At 40.8% G+C, this 18,296-nt stretch overlaps 1 protein-coding gene across 1 annotated transcript; it reads right to left on the reverse strand.

The window, feature by feature from the left end:
- Nucleotides 1-4,807: 4,807 nt before the first annotated feature.
- LOC130433142 (putative nuclease HARBI1) lies at nucleotides 4,808-6,254 on the reverse strand. The gene is made up of 4 exons (XM_056762863.1): nucleotides 6,000-6,254; nucleotides 5,441-5,529; nucleotides 5,232-5,343; nucleotides 4,808-5,157 (listed from the first exon to the last, which is right to left on the reverse strand). The coding sequence occupies exons 1-4, from the start codon at nucleotides 6,037-6,039 to the stop codon at nucleotides 5,030-5,032; spliced, it is 369 nt and encodes a 122-aa protein (XP_056618841.1). The 5' UTR covers nucleotides 6,040-6,254; the 3' UTR covers nucleotides 4,808-5,029.
- Nucleotides 6,255-18,296: the final 12,042 nt, after the last annotated feature.

Raw genomic sequence — 18,296 nt, forward strand, 5'->3', positions numbered from 1 at the left:
TAATGAAGGCCTCCATGCCAGAACTCCCAGGCGCACCCCCTTGCTGTCCCCAAAGAAGAATAAGAAGAGTCGACTGCAGTATGCCAAAAGTCATGTGGACAAACCACAGAAGTTTTGGGATAGTGTTCTGTGGACCGATGAAACAAAATTAGAACTGTTTGGGCCCATGGATCAACGCTATGTTTGGAGGAGGAAGAAAAGAACACCTTGCCTACTGTGAAGCATGGCGGGGGGTCAATCATGCTTTGGGGCTGTTTTGCTTCTGCAGGTACTGGGAAGCTTCAGCGTGTGCAAGGTACCATGAATTCTCTTCAGTACCAGGAGATATTGGATGACAATGTGATGCAGTCCGTCACAAACCTGAGGCTTGGAAGACGTTGGACCTTTCAACAGGACAATGATCCCAAGCATACCTCCAAGTCCACTAGAGCATGGTTGCAGATTAAAGGCTGGAACATTTTGAAGTGGCCATCGCAGTCACCAGACTTAAATCCGATTGAGAACCTCTGGTGGGACTTAAAGAAAGCAGTTGCAGTGCGCAAGGCTAAGAATGTGACTGAACTGGAGGCTTTTGCCCATGAAGAATGGGTGAAGATACCCGTAGATCGCTGCAAGACACTTGTGTCAAGCTATGCTTCACGTTTAAAAGCTGTTATAACTGTAAAAGGATGTTGTACTAAGATTGAATGTCACTTGGGAGTTGAATAAAACTGATAATGATGTGAGCTCAGAAAAGACATTTGTGGTTATTTCATTATAAATGTTATGTTATATTTGTCTGACCTATGTTGTACCCCTGAAAAGGGGAAGATGATTAAATGACAGAAAACTCGCAATCGCTGTTTCTCCACTGCAAGCTTTATGTAGAATTTTCGTAATAATGGACATTAAACAGTTCTTTTTTTTAAATCAACCTTATTGACATCTTTCTCAACATACATTCAACAATTTTTACAGTACACATTTAAATAAATGAGTACACTTCTTTATAATAAGCTATTTGAAAACCATACTCTATAACAAGTATACAAAAAAATACAATAAAGCATTTAAGATTTAAACATTATGCATTTACAGTTACCTGAGAATCAACTCTTTTACATATTTCTCTTTTTAGTTATAAATGAGTATTAACTATATGACAAATCAATCATAAGCACGTAAATTCACTATTTCAGCATCTTAAATTCTCAATTCACCTTTCATACTGTATACATGCACCTTTGTTACCAAATCAACACTTAATAAACAAGATTACACCTTAAATACACAGATCTCTGAAATATTGAACATACTCGAGCTTCGCACCACATTATATAGGCCTAACGCCATGACCCACATGCTTAAAATGGAGTCCTAAGCTCGCGCATTACTAAACTAACAATTTCAGCATTTCTAACACACAATCAATAATATACGCGCGTCTGCATACTCTTTAACTTTATTATAACATCATTTCAAAGTATTGACTGATTATTATACTTCATACCTGAAAAGGGGAAGATGATTAAATGACAGAAAACACGCAATCGCTGTTTCTCCACTGCAAGCTTTATGTAGAATGGAGAAATCTCGCGAGCTCTCCCCCTAGTGTTCACGCAGACCAGCACAATCGATCCAGAACAATCGATCGTCCAACATATCGTGCCAATTAACTGATCACGGATAAACTCAGAATAACCATTAACAACATATTTATATTTAAATACTTTTCTACATATTCAAAATAGCAAATATATATTTAATATATAATATAACTATATATTTCAGTGTACACAGACTTATGCGTTTTTAAAATACACATGTTCCTTTTCAATCTGTCACACCTACACATGCCTCTTTGATTTAATTGTAAGCAGGATGACTGAATGATCATAATCAATGTCAAACCGACTAAAACAATCAATTTCAGAGGGGGTTGAATAATTTTGAACACAACAGTAAGTTGGTCAAACAGAGTTTAAATCAATAGATTCTGCAGTTTTGTTTTACTAGCACTTTTCAGATCAGAATCTCTTCTTTCTATGGCCATCCTCAGCAACGCTGGAATCATTAAAGAGGTATGTGGATCAGACTGAGCTTGACTGGGGAGATTAGTGCTTTCTGAAGGGTGCTCTCTATGGAGAAAAAAATAAATAGAGAATTGGCCATCAAAAATAGAATAAAAATAAATTTAGCAAATTAACAGTTAGCAAAACACTTGTACACAATGTAACAGAGTGGACACAATGCTGTGTGTTGATGGGGTACCACTCTGATTACCTCCTCATTGGTGGGCTTTTAAGTATTTCCAACTGGGCCAAAAACAGAGTCTGCTTGTGAATCACTGGAAAAAGGCTTCCAGACATCCTCTCTGAAATAACAGCAAACTTGAACAAAAGTCCAACTCATAAAGTCTGTCATAGTCTAAAGAGAAAGATAAAATAAAGGTGAATGTTAGCCTATAACATTATCTGCTATTATGCACATGAAAACCTGAATTACTCATATCTGCTAGAACATTAGTATAGCATAATTTGAACTGAACAGCTACTGTAATTCAGTTAAATGAACACAAGGCCATTAAAATCTTAAATCCAATTCATTAACACTTAAACAACAGTATTGCTTACAGTAAATATAGATACAAAAAATATACACGTCATTAAGAAACCAATGATATTTCGTTACACTTCACTGTTTGTAAAGCAAAAATATCCATAAACGTAACTTATCTCTGTTACGTTAACTGAACCCTGTTTTTTTAGTCTCGAGGTTAACGTAAACGTTATGTGTCTCGAGCTTTGTCGGTTGGATAAAATGCGCTTCAGTTCTTTTGTTAAAAACTAGCAATTGCAGCTGGTTCGACTTTGTTGGTGTTTTTTAAACGTCCATGGGATGGTATTCGCATATTAAAGAAAACTCAATCTGCAATTTAGCGTTTCCTTACACGGTTAAGGGCTGATTGGAATGTGTTTGCTACAAGATGTGGTATATGTGTGTGTGTGTAGCCTTGTGTACAAATGATTGGGGAAAGCAGATAATGCAGATTGGTGCCTCTAGGAATGTGAGTGCAGACAATAAATTAAAGGGTCAAAGACCAAAGGTGGAACAAAGAAGTGCATGCACACACATATCATTATCTGAGTACTTAGCTATGCAGAATTTGGGTATTGTGGGGTGTCATATGATGTTTGCAGACAAAGGAGAACGAAGCTGATTGAATCAAGAGAGGGAGGTACCGCCTAACCATGTTGTTAGAATGACACACTGGGTTGGTTCTTTGTCGAGACGACACAGCGCGCGCTGTTTCTGATCAATAAACTTCAACATTTGTTAGAGTTATTTGAGCTGCCTTTCTCTTCAATTCTTGACCACGCAGGACAGAAAAGTCCATCAGTTTATAATTACACAATACATTTTGTAAAGAGTTTATTTCTGTGGCACTGTTACTCACCTCGATAAATATTTGCTACTTTTCCGTATGAATCCTGGGGCCCGTTCTTCGTACGTCGCTTATTACATCCGAGATCAAATGACACATCCGAGATGATATCATCGTGCTAATCATGATCCGGCTAATTGGGTTCTTCGAACACACCTGCTGTTTATGATTAGTATCGCTGGATTGAGTTATCTGAGATAATTGCGCGTTCATGCGCTTGTTTAAAAGGGGATATGTATCGATAGTAGAAACAATGATCAGCAACGCTGCTATTGGCTGCTCACATGGCAAAAGAGCGCGCTCAGTTTTTCAACGCAGCAGAGCAAGAATTATTACTGGAAGGGTTTGCTATGCTTACAGTAATAATTTGAAAAAATAATTAAAACGCCAGTGGAGAGGGCTGGCAAAAAGTAGCAGACAAATTAAATGCGTAACTGTTCCATGTTATGGTTATATCACTTACAATTACAGTATATAGTCTTATTTTAATAATTTCATATATATTTCAATTTTCGTAAATAATTTGTTGCTGCGTTAAATTATGTCTATAATCCAAATTGCTTGTACAGTCATTTCGACAAATAAATATTGAGTTAATTTCTTTGACTTGTGAAGGTGAAAGCTGTATAACTAATGTAATTTTTTTTGCAATTTGATATTGATCATATTTTCTCCTTGTGTATTGTAATGCCATTGAGTTCTCCTCTTTTGTGTAGTTTTACATAATAAACCAACACTTTTATCTGTTCCCAAGAAAGTGGTGTCTGAAATATGTGCAGTAAGTGGACATTTATAACTTTACATCAAAAGGAAAGAAAGTGCAACACTTTGTAAAACCCATTTTTCTTTTGCACAGGACAGTGAAGAAACCCTCTCAGATGACTGTCCTTTGGAGGAATTACTTGTAAGTGCACAAATAACTTTATTTAATTTATAGGTGTGGACACATTATTTCTGACTGCAATATAGGAGGAGGAAACGCCTACAGACAGGCCTACAGCACAAAAATATACAGAGGTCGGCAGTCTACTTTTCCTTTTTCTGTTGCATGAGGCTTGTTGAGTTTTTTTTTTTTTTTAATGGCACAGGGGGATATCCGTACCCTATATAAACAGAATCTTCAACATAAAATTGAGTATTTTGCTCTTAAAAAAACAAAAATTAAGGGGAGAAATTGAACTTGACACCTTAAAGAAGAAAAAACTGGCACTAGAGATTGAGTTGCTTCAAAAGAAACTTCAGAGTAATTGCTTAAACCCTATTTTTCACAAAGAGCACTATTGCTGCCCTTGGATAACTATATATCTTATTGCAGGCAAAAGATGACCATCACTGGCTTTTCTTGAGAAACAATCATTGAAATAAAACTCCATGAACTAAGCATGTTGTCTTCTATTATTCATTTAATGAAAGTTTATGTGTAAAAAAAAGAATTCATAAAATCGTGTTCCACAATACTGTCCTGTGCAGCTCTGCCACTATTGGTCCAAGTGCACTGGCTGGAGGTCATCATCAGGCTGCACCTCCACCACAGGGGTCCTCTCCAGGTGCAACCCTCAGACCCTTAAGACACTGAAATCTTCCTTTAGTTGGCCAAAGGTCATTTCAATGCGTGGCCTTGTCCTGGCTAGAGCTGCATTGTAACGGGTTTGTGGTCCAGGGAATGGTGTCATGAAGTACTGCCTGCCTGAAGGCATAGCCCCTGTCGCCAAACAGGATCCCATCGTCAGCACCTGGGAAAATGCAGTTTTGATAGGCTCAGAATAAAATTATGTAATACAGTGAGTTTTAAATAATTTTTCCTTACCACGTTCAAATAATGTGCATAAATGTGACTCTCTGAAAATCTTGGAGTCACCCACAGAACCAGGCCATGTGGCTTCCACATTTGTGATGTGGAACATGGAGTCGCACACCATCTAAAATATTTGAAATCAGTCTGCATACTTTTTGATTACGTTACTTTTATTTATTTATTGCTTATCTGGAATAAGAATAATTGTTATAGTAATTTACTTGCACATTTACACTGTGAAATCCCTTTCTGTTCAAAAAATCCCCTTCATTTGGGCCAGGTGGGGCCTTGATGGGGACCTGTGTGCAGTCTATGGCACAAATAACATTAGGGAAGCCTGAGGAACAAATACTGTAAATCCTAGGCTACTTTTTGGCATGATCATGATTCCATGATCTTCATTAACAATTATAATGTACCTACAATGGCAAAAAAAATCTGCTTCACAGCCTGTGGTCTTAAGTGGCATGGAAATACCACAAAGCCCCCTAAAAACTGTTTGAGTGACAGATAAACTTTGCGAGTGGCACGACATACAGCATTTTTACCCAGGTATTCTGCATCTCCAATAGTGTAAAGGAAAGTGCCACTCGCAAAGAAAACCCCGACTGCGACGAGTCGAACATTTAACGTGTGGCTCCAACAAGTTGATAATGTATATTACACCCTCCAGAGAAAAACGATATCTCTCAATCAGTAGATTATCGCGCTGCGCTAAAGGATCCTGTCGATCTCGCAAAAAGCGATTAATTCGAAAAGCTCTTTGAATTATTCTGGTACCTTCAGCAACGCATTCCTGACGTAAAAACGGACAAGACATGTCTGCGAAAGACTTCCCATATCACCTCCGCTTATAAAGCCGTGATCTAATCCTGTTTACATGAAGTAAGCCTGCTCCCGAGCAGGTTCAAGCTTACGGACCTGTTGCTATGACAGCAAGTCCAGGATGAGCTTCGAAGAACCAAACAATCCAAGATCATGCCAAATCGTCAACAATCAAATCCAGCTAACCGAGTTAGCGACGTACGAAGAACGGGCCCCTGGTCCAATGACGAAGTTTTCTCCTCAGGAAGCTTTAAACTCGCGCTTGCATGGTGCGTGCACATGATTGGCGAACTGTTGCTAGGTTACGTGACGTGCTCTGGTCAAAGGTAGTTCTGAGCAGGTCCAGCTCAGGTTTTAAGCGATTTAAGTGCTTGTTCATGGTGGAATTTTATCCATCCATCCATCCATTTTCTACCGCTTATCCGAACTACCTCGGGTCACGGGGAGCCTGCGCCTATCTCAGGAGTCATCGGGCATCAAGGCAGGATACACCCTGGATGGAGTGCCAACCCATCGCAGGGCACACACACTCACTCATTCACTCACGTACTCACACCCTACGGACAATTTTTCCAGAGATGCCAATCAACCTACCATGCATGTCTTTGGACCAGGGGAGGAAACCGGAGTACCCGGAGGAAACCCCCGAGGCACGGGGAGAACATGCAAACTCCACACACACAAGTCGGAAGCGGGAATCGAACCCCCAACCCTGGAGGTGTGAGGCGAACGTGCTAACCACTAAGCCACCGTGCCCCCCTGTGGAACTTTATAATATATGTAAATAAGATTAAAACGGGTACGGTCAATACCTTTTCTATATGAAAATTGAAATTGAACTGTATACGGAAAAAATCATTTAAAACAATGATGTGATAAAGTGGTAAACACTTCCAACTCAGTTTTGTGGGCATAACAAGACTATAGTTATTGAGAATATTGACAATGCTTTTGATAATTTATCTGACTATTGCCTATTTATAATTTGTTATATTTTGCTATTCACCCAGTATGTGACACACTAAAGACATTGGAAATTAGTAGTCTACTTGAATGCAGTTTCCCAAAGGAAGGCCAGGGCATTGAGATCATAGTAAATGATTAAAAATGTCATTACATAAGCTTAAATCACAAAACATTAATATATAATATTTCACCAAATAACACAAAGCAAAGTTAACACATGAGAAAAAGGCAATAGCCTTTAAATTGAGTTTGTGATATAATTTCGGGTGACTTCGCACACCCATATGAAGTCTCTTATCCTTCCACATAATTTAATCTATGACTAACAGCTCTCACAACCCAGAATTATCTTGTTGTTTTTAATCCTTTCCCCAACTAAAGAGACTTAGAGAGAGTTGAGATCCTAAATAACTATATAGCCTACTGAGGGCTTAATGGGTTCCTTTTAATGCAGTGGTGCTATATAGCACCTTAACAACCCCAAAGAACCAATGAAGAACCGCTGAAGAACCATACAGGTGCTTAACTGGTTCTTTATACAGTAGCGGTGCTATATAGCACCTCAATCATCCCAAAGAACCGGTGAAGAACCAGTGAAGAACCATTTTTTTTCTGTGTGTATCTGGCATATGTCAGAGATATGAGATATGTCAGACATCTTCCTTAACAATGTTCAAAGCGGATCTACAGACGATGAAACGATCTTAAGCAGACGTCTCCGCGAGGTACGTGTGCTATCTGGGTTTGCTCTAGATCCTGTTTGGGGAAGTAACATTACTTATGGCCATGAGATAACGTAAAGTTTATAATATCATTAATGCATTCGCTGGACGAATGCATACAAACATAGATATACTTGATTTAACCAATCAGACACCGCAAAATATGTATATTTAATAACGATTATTATACTTATTTTCCTTTGAGCTAAACTAATTCCTTAACTGAAATTGATTTTTTTTTTGATTTCACAACAATAGAAATCAAAAGGAACACAATGCAATCTACATATAAATCCACAACTGCTCCAGACTGTACACATGATATCACAAGTAAAGGCAAAGAACAAAAACAAATACATGCAGTAAAATCTAAATAATATAAAAGTATTACTATATAACCTTCATGACTCTCCTCCCAACGCATCACTCTACTTAAATCTTAAGTGTCTAATACCCTCTGGACCCCCTTTTATAAGAATCAACTTATTATTATCCACATTACAAAAAAGAAGTATGTCACTCTTCCAAAACAAAATCACCCTTAAAAATAATCACTCGTAAACTGGTCGGGAGATGTTCTAACACTGGCCTCCATATCCAGTCAAAGATGGTGTTGTTTCCCCTAATCACAGCAGTTAGCCTTTCCATAGGCAGGATTCTAAAGATCTCACCATACCAAAGTGAAAGAGATGGAGATTTAGGAGTGATCCACATAATCAAAAGTAGCAAAAGTTTATCACATAGCAAAAAACCATTAGCATCCAAAGCAATATCTTTCGGGGGCAAGCCTACCAGGAAATACCTGGGTCCTTATTAAATGGTATGTAAAAATTAAACCCAACTGGCGTGCTATGAGGTCCCAGAACATTGAAATGGCTGGACAGTGCCAAAAACAGTGCATAAAGGTGCCTATTTCCCTCTGGCATTTGTAACACAGTGAGGAATGTTGTTTATCCAACTTATTAAGTATGTGCGGGGTAATAAATAGCCTAAGGAGAATTTTGAAATAAGGTGTTGCGTCCGCTACAGACGCAACAGGACCTGCTCCAATTCGCAACCCCTTGGCGACTCATCTTGAAGTTTAACAGCGGCATCAACAAAATGTCGAATCTGAAGGTAGCCCCAAAAATGTTTGCGTCCAAACTTAAACTTTTCCTGTAATTGGCCGAAAGTCATAAAAGAAGTGTCATAATATAAATCACTAATCGTCTTAATCCCCACTGCATGCCATTTGTGAAATATAGATTTTTTTACCCCGGGGAGAAAGTCTCTATTGTGAATTAAAGGTGTCAGAGTTGAAAGAATGCCTCTTCACCCTGCAAAAGCCATCATGTCCTGCCACATTTTCACTGTGTTAAATAAGATAGGGTTGTTTCTTATATTGGGCATAGACTTAAGACCCTTATGATTCGTAAGCAGATTTAGTAAAGAAAAAGGCAGTGCAGCCCACTCATCCACACAAGTTGCAGGGTCAAGATGAGAATGCAGCCATATGCAAATTGTACGGGTATGGCAGGCCCAGTTGTAATACTTCAAATTAGGTAATGCCTGCCCTCCCCTATCTACCGGTTACTGTAGGATTTTCATCCTTACCCTAGGCCTTTTCCCCCTCCAAATAAACTTTGAGAAAGTTCTTTTCAAACCAGTTATACTTTTAATGGGAAATCTAAGTGGCCACATTTGCATAGGGTATAAGATTCTAGGAAGGATGTTCATTCATTGAAACAGGTTTTAAAGTCTCAAAAGAGAAACTGCAATGGGTAAAAATTAAGGTGACCTATTTGGGACATGTGCTTACGCAGGGTCTTAGAGCAATATCCACAGACAGGGTCCAGCTGATCAGAAATGTTAAGTCCCCATTAACAGTTCAGCAGCTACAAAGCCTCCTGGGACTAATTAACTATTGTAGACAGTGGATACCTGACTGCGCAATTCATGATATGCACCTGACGGGTTTGATAGATCACAAAACTCCGCCAAACACACCACTGACGTGGACTGCGGAAGCAGATGAACATTTCAATGCCTTGAAAGCAGCTATCACAACCGCACCAGCATTGGACCTGCCGGACACCACCAAGCCTTTTCACTTGCACGCTAGGGAGACAGTGGGTGCAGCCTTAGGGGTCCTTTTGCAACAGCATGGCTCGACATATAGGCCAGTAGCATATCTGTCTAAAAAGTTAGATAACATAGTCACAGGTATGCCAGCTTGTCTTCGTGCTGTGGCTGCAGCGGCTCTGATTGTGCAGATGGCTGAGAAAACTGTTCTGTCTTCTCTCGAGGGTGGGGCAGCCAAGGGCTATGACGAGATCCCCCAGGTGGAGCGTGCGGTTGCGGTGCACCTATGCCCGCAGACGGCTGCCACCTGGAGGAATAGACCTCGCCTTCCGTCCAAAGCCTGTAAGACTTCGGCATCCCTGGTGGCGAAGGCTTACAGTGCTGCGGGCCAGGCTGCCTCCTCTCTCCACGCCATGGCCATCCTGCAGGTCCATCAGGCTAAGGCGTTGAGAGAGTTCCACGAGGGCAAGGCCGACCCGGGTGTTATGCAGGAACTCCGTGCCGCCACTGACCTCGCTCTACAGGCGACTAAGGTGACGACACAGGCCCTGGGTCGGACGATGTCCACACTAGTGGTCCAGGAGAGACACCTCTGGCTCAACCTTGCGAGGATGAGTGACCTGTGAGGATGAGAGGCAGGGACACCTCCAAACTTCGGGCAGAGGTCTCCACCCTTCTGGCGAAACAGGAAATCGAGTCTGTCCCTGAAGCCAAGATGTTCAGCGGGTTTTACAGCCCGTACTTCATCGTTCCCAAAAAAGACGGAGGGTTGCGCCCCATCCTAGATCTGCGTACCCTGGACAAGCACCTTCACAAGTTGCCATTCAGGATGCTCACGCAGAGGCGCATCCTGACCTCTATCAGGTGTCAGGATTGGTTCGTGGCAATCGACCTGAAGGACACTTACTTTCATGTCTCGATCCTCCCTCGACACCGGCCGTTCCTACGGTTCGGGTTCGAGGGGTTGGCATATCAGTACAGAGTCCTCCCTTTCGGTCTGTCCCTGCGGGTACTAAACTATATCAACGACTGGCTTATCTTAGCACACTCGTAAGATCTGTTGTGTACACAGAGGGACCGGATGTTCCGGCATCTAGATCGATTGGGATTTCAGGTCAACCGAGAAAAGAGAACACTCCCCAGTGCAGAGCATCCTCTTTCTCGGTATGGAACTAAAGGGAAGAGGATCAAAAAGTATTACTGTTTGCGCCATACTGGCCCAACCGCACTTGGTTCTCGGAGCTAATGCTCTTGACAACAACTCCCCCCTGGCCCATTCCCCTGACAGATGACCTGCTCTCTCAGGGGATGGGCACGTTCTGGCATCCCAGGCCAGAGCTCTGGAACCTCCATGTCTGGTCTCTGGACGGGACGAGGAGATCCTGAGCAGGTTACACCCCTCTGTGGCTGAAACCATTGCACAGACCAGGGCCCCATCCACTAGGCGGTTATACGCCTACAAATGGCGCCTCTTCTAGTCCTGGTGTCTCGCACAACGAGAAGACCCACGGAGATGCTCGATCGGGATCGTGTTGTCCTTCCTGCAACAGAGATTAGAGACTAACATCACCCCTTCCACACTGAAAGTATATGTAGCCGCAATTGCCTCTCATCACGACTCAGTGGATGGAAAATCTCTCTTCCCGTAACCAAGTGGTGAATTTGCAGGCGATCCCCATCGGGGAGGAAGACCCAACCCGATCTGTGTTGTGTCCAGTACTCTACTTGGACCGCACGCAGAGCTTCAGGAGCTCTGATCAGCTCTTTGTCTGTGTTGGAGGACAGCAGAAGGGGAAGGCTGTCTCCAAGCAGAGATTAGCGCACTGGATCGTGGATGCCGTCACGACGGCATACCGGTAACAGAATCTCCCATGTCCATTGGCGGTTACAGCTCACTCCACACGGGGTATAGCCACCTCATGGGCACTGGGCAGAGGCGCGTCTCTAGCAAACATTTGTAGAGCTGCGGGTTGGGCTACGCCCAACACCTTCACAAGGTTTTACAACCTCCGCGTAAACCCGGTGTCAGCCCACGTCCAGCATGGCGACATGTAGGACTGGCATTTGGGAGGTCGTATGCCTGCAAAAGCACCTTCCCACCCTCCAAGATGTCCGATCATTATGATATCTACCTTTTTTCTTACCCAAACACATGGCTTAGAAACTGGTACCCCACCAACCTTCCTTCTTACCCAAACACTGGTTAAGAACAGGCATTCCATCCATCACTAAACAAGCACCCCCTGGGGGTTGGCTGGGCAGAGCAGCCTTACCCCTTAGGCTGGGATATCATATGACCTATCACAGATAGCTCTAACCGGACCTAGTGCCACCAGACGTCTGTAACACCCCCTCCGTGGGCTGTTCCGTCTGATGTATCCTCATGAGAATGGTTCCCACTCCTGGTAACCCATGAACTTCCCCAGGTGGACCTCCACCTCGCGTTCCATGGGTTCTCCTCCAAGGACGAGACCATACCTACATCCACCATATTCCTCCCCGCGGGTAGGAGGTGGCCTCTGCTGCGCTTCTATGATTAAGAGTTGCGCTTACCCGGTGTTAACCCGAGCCCGACGGCCTCTCGCAAGTAGAGAGCAAAGGCCCCGTCCGTGAAAGGTTATCGGTCAGGCCTGTACCCATCTTTCTCCAGGAAAGCTCTGGAAGCCCCCGACCACTACACTGGAAGGTTACAGTTTTGCAAAGGTTCGAGCTGACATGCCCAGGCCTGTTACCATCGCTTCGCTAGAGATTGTGATGCGATACAGCGTTGTGGCGTTTTCCATAGGCAACCCCATCTGTCGTTCTCGACACAACGTTGAGAGACCGACAGAAAGGGAACGTCTTGGTTACGTATGTAACCTCAGTTTCCTGATGGAGGGAACGAGACATTGTGTCCCTTATGCCACAAACACGTATCGTATTCTGCTGCAGTCGTGAGAGGCTCCCTGGCTCTTCAGAACAAGAGGTAAATGAATGCTGCACGCTGGCTTCGTTTTATACCGGACATCCGGGGCGGAGACCGGCATGCAAATTTCATTCGCCAAATTTCATTGGCCTTTTCTATAGTAGTCAGAGTTGATTGGTTCTCAAGGGCGAACCCCATCTGTCGTTCTCGACACAACGTCTCGTTCCCTCCATCAGGGAACTGAGGTTACATACGTAACCAAGACGTTCTCTTGGGTCGAGTTTGGGTTTTTTGACAAGGGGCTGACAGCCACCTTAAATGCTTTAGGCACATGTTAACATCGTTAATTTTTAACATCGTTAAAAATTCTTTCTCAAATATCTTGGTTCATAAATTCATCACTGTTATGCTGATAATCAGAATCTGAAGTTGCTGATGACTTATTTTTGTTAATTTAGCCACGGTGTTAAATAAAAACCTAGGGTTGTGATGGTTTTCTTCTATTAGTGATGAAAAGTAGGCAGATCTATACGTTTTTATGGCATTCCTGTATTTTCGAGTACTATCCTTCCATGCTATACGAAATACCTCTAAATTAGTTTTCTTAAAGTTCCGCTTCATTTTACGGGACGCTTTCTTTATAGCCTGAGTGTGTTCATTATACCATGGTGTTGGGCAGCCATTTTTTATCTTTTTTAAACGCAGAAGAGCAACTGTGTCTGATGTTTCAGAGAAGGTAGAGTTAAAATTTTCAATAGTAATGTCAAGATCGTCAACGTTTTTACTCATGCTAGATATTTGAGACAATTCAGGCAGATTGTCGAGAATCGCATCTTTGGTAGTTGAAGTAATCGTTCTACCGTATTTGTAACAAGGAGTTTGATTTGCAGCCGTGGGCCAGTGAAGCAAATCTAATATCAGATAATGATCCGAAATGTCTTTACTCTGCTGAACGATTTTAACATCGTCCACATTTATACCATAAAATAGTATTAAATCTAAAGTATGATTACGAAGGTGAGTGGGTCCTGACACATGTTGACTAACGCCCATGGAGTTAAGAGTGTCTTTGAAAGCCATTCCCAAGGCATCTGTATCATTATCTACAGGGATGTTAAAGTCACTAACGACAAGGACTCTATCTGCGGCCAGTGCTAGTTCTGATAAGAACCCACCAAATTCTTTGATAAAGTCTATGTGGTGCACTGAGGCCTAAATACAATAGCTAGAATAAATTAAAAAAAATGTTTTGTTCTTAGTATTAGGTGTTGATACGTGAAGTACCGTGACTTCAAAAGAATTGTATTTAAAATTAGACTTCTGAGACGTGATAAAATAATTATTGTGAAGTGCAGCGACACCTCCCCCTCTACCTTTTAGACGAGGCTCGTGTTTATAGTAATAATCTTGGGGAACGGATTCATTTAGAGTAATATAATCATCTGGCTTTAGCCATGTTTCTGTCAAACAGAGCATGTCTATTTTATGATTGGTTATCATATCGTTAACAAAAAGTGCTTTATTTGAGAGAGATCTAATATTAAGCAATCCGAGTCGTAACAATTCATTATCTGTATTTTGTTCATGTTTGATTTGTTTAACGTCTATTAAATTACTTTCAAGAGGTTTACGCATTATCTTATGTTTGCTAATCCGGGGGACCGACACAGTCTCTATTTTATGTTCTTTGTCAGAAGGGATTATTACATGTTGTATATTTTGTGTATTCTGTAACGTGAGACGGCAAGCAGACAGTTGGTTAAGCCATTCTGTCTCCTTCCTGACCTGGGCCCCAGGTAGTCAGCCTAAAGCCTAAAGTATTATTAAGACTGTGTGCCAAATTTCTAGAGAGGAGGGAAACCCCATCCCAGGAGGGATGGAGACCATCTCGATTCAACAGGTCAGGTCTGCCCTCAAAACTCTTCCAGTTATGTATAAAATCTATATTATTCTGCAGGCACCACTCAGACAACCAGCCATTTAGTGATGATAATCTGCTATATATCTCATCACCACGGAAAGCAGTGAGGGGGCCAGAGAATATTACAGTGTCTGACATCGTGCTTGCGAGCTAACACACCTCTTTAATATTATCTTTAGTTATCTCCGATTGACGGAGTCTAACATCATTTGTGCCGACAAGAATAACAATCTTACTGAATTTACGATTAGCCTTAGCCAGCACATTTAAATTTGACTTGATGTCAGGCCCTCTGGCTCCCGGTAAACATTTGACTATGGTGGCTGGTGCCTCTCTGTTAACGTCAGGACAATAGAATCACCGATCACTAGGGCACTTTCAGCAGGTTTCTCAGTCGGTGCGTCACTGAGTGGGGCAAACCTGTTCGAGACTTTAATTGGAACGGTTGAGTGATGTTTTGTCTTGCGATTATGCCGTCTCACGGTAACAAAGTTTCCGATTTTCAACCAGAATAGAGCTGTGTGCACTAACATTGCTCGCATCCAAAGTGTTTTCTACGGTCCTAACAGTCTTACTATCCTCAAATAAAGATTGGATGCAAGACTCTAATTCTAAGACCTTCTCCGTCAGCCTAACTACTTCCCTGCATTTATCGCATGTAAAACCCTCGCCGCTGACAGAGAAGGCTAAGCCAAACATATGACATGAGGTGCAAGTAACAACAATAGGAATAGAAGCCATGACTCACCGGGTATGAAGTGCAATCCTAACTTACCAAGGTTGCTTGATGAGTCTTAGTAAATACGCTTAAAAAGAGAAACGGTTAGCACACAAGACAAATGGGGGAGATGATATTTCACAGTGTAAACAGAAGGCAAGCTAACACGCTAATACTATGCTAGCAGCGTTACGTTTTAATTAATATAGGTTTAGAATATAAAGCTATTAATAATTCGTCAACGACAGTGATAGGTAACGATAATAAAATACACTAATATTAAGACCAAGAACAAATGTGAGGTGAAGAAAGTGTCAGAGGATACAAACTAGCCGCCGGCAGCGATGCAATCAGGAACCGGAAACCCAATCAGGAACCGGAAGTTGTTACACTTCACTGTACATTCACTTGCTTTGGCCACCCAAAGCAAGAAGATAGAAGGCCCATTGAGCCAACAGTGCTGACTCCGTAATCACCCCTGAGTGCACCAAGGGCCCAATTCTTATTGAGAATTCTTCTCAGAGGCGGAAAGAGAATAAAGAGAATAATTAGCGTAGCTGCTGTTCATTAACTATGCATTAAGTGAAAGCTTGGCTGAAAAGATGTGTCTGTAATCTAGATTTAAATTGGGAGAGTGTGTCTGACCCTCGAATAGTATCAGGAAGGCTATTCCAGAGTTTAGGTGCTACATATGAGAAAGCTCGTCCCCCTTTCGTGGATTTTGTTATTCTAGGTGTTGTCAAAAGTCCTAAGTTTTGAGATCTTAGAGAGCGTGATGGGTTGTAACGTGATAAAAGCTCGGTTAAGTAAGTAGGTGCTAAACCGTTCAGGGCTTTGTAAGTAATTAAAAGAATTTTAAAATCAATACGATACTTAATGGGTAGCCAGTGAAGCGATGATAAAACTGGGGTTATGTGATCGTATTTTATTGTCCTAGTAATTCCCACGCAAGCAACTTCGATTTGACTTGTTTCTTTCTTCGTTGTTGTTAGAAGGTGATAGTTCTGGTTGTCTTCGTAACAGTTATGAACATCACTGTACTTTCATGTAATTTCATATTGACCTTGAATCAGTTTTATATCATTTAAAATGTCATATACAAATAACACTAGTTCATAATAAGTTATGACAAATAAGCATGGATGACATGAGCTCCACTGACTTTACTGTTACGGTCTCTGTTGCTGGTTGTGTAATTGCAGGACCACTCTCTTGTACATGCCACTCTTCATTACAAACAATTTTCATTAAACATAGGCAGTATGAATGTACTAGTATTACATTATTAGTATTTTATCTAGGAAGTTTAGCCTCCAATCTAAGAATGTTTTGCTTTCACACTTTGATTTAGAACTAGAGGGATTACTTTAAATTGGGTCTCTTATTTTTTATATTTTTGGCATTTGATTGTGTAATAACTTTACCTAATATTGACAGGGGGCATAATATTGCTTTCTCTACTGTATATTAAACAATTTAAAGCCAAAAACTGTTTGTTTTTGTTGATTGTCAAGAAAATATAAAATACTGTAAGGATTTATTTTTCTCACAATTTCTTTTTAAGAGACGAGGAATCAGTTTACTGAGTTCTGGAGTCAGACGGAGGGTTTGCATTGCACTTGGAAAACAACTACCTGAAATTTCAAAAGACTCAGAACCAACTAAAGCCCACAAAGTTTACACATTTTGCATCACCAATGAAGCAGCAATGATGGTTGATGTAAGCACTTTAAGTGTTTTGGAGCTGAGGAAGCCAACACCTGTATTAACATCTATTCTTCAAACTAGTAAGTCCATCAGGGTCATAGTATTGACAGGGACAGTAGAGATGCCCAGACCTCTTGCTGCAGTTTTCTGTATAGGATTTTAGCTGCCCAACAGTTTTTGGCCTTGTTGGTCAATCTTTGTTTCATAATTCTTTAAAATATACAGTATTGGTTCAAATTTGCAAACGCTTATGTTTTTTCACCTATGAATTATGTTGTGACTAAAAGCATCTAAAATAAATCAACACTACCTCCTATTTTAGCATCTTCAGTGTGGCCACCCTTTGATTAAAATCTATGTGTATATGTATATAAATAGAATTTTTGTTTTCTAATGAAATTGACATGTTGGCACAATTATAATTTTAACTGGAAAAGTTATTTTTAAACATTTTGTAAGATTTTTAAAACTGGTACTGTATATTGAAAGTTCTGATTGTTAAAAGACTGTTCTGAGAACTGTTTTTCATTTTGAAGTACCCAAGAGTTTTTTGTCTCTGTCCCATATTTTTTTATATCTTGCTGGCATCAAAATTAAAATCCTATGTACTGTAGAGTTGTGGTCAGAAGAGTACACACCCCTTGCAGAGAAAATGTTGAAAATGTATTAAAAGTTCGTTTTTGAATTATTACTGCCCTGTTATTTCACGTAACGGACATTTTCATAAAGTTTTTTACACATAATTATCTACATTTATAAGTAAGCCAGTTCAAGACTTAACATACCTGCACGACTGGTTCTTAATATTGTACGACATTACATGAACCATCAGTGAATTTTTTTAATGTCTTGTAATAGTTGTTTATCTAACTGTTTTCTGAAGGATTTTTCTGAAAGACCTGTGGACAGTTTAATGGTGTAACTCCTTCACAATCTTTGCTTTTTCAGCATCTTCTGCATTATTGACCATTTTGCATGAGTGACTGAATGATGAGATTCATCTTTTTATTCTAAGGAGAATTGAGAGACTCAATTACACAACTGTTACAAAATATTCAAACATTCCATAATACTCTAGAAGTCTGTTAATGCTTGGATGATTCGATTTTTATTTGAATTACTTCTCAGGGTTTCTTACATTTTCTCACTTGAAGTTAGAATTGTATTTGATAATACTTCAATTTTAATTAAACCAACTTAATTGAATTTGAACTTTGATCAAAACAATCAGATTGTACTTTTAAGGTGTGTA

The sequence above is a fragment of the Triplophysa dalaica genome, chromosome 12 (genome assembly GCF_015846415.1).
Source record: "Triplophysa dalaica isolate WHDGS20190420 chromosome 12, ASM1584641v1, whole genome shotgun sequence".
NCBI classification, from domain to species: Eukaryota; Metazoa; Chordata; class Actinopteri; order Cypriniformes; family Nemacheilidae; genus Triplophysa; species Triplophysa dalaica.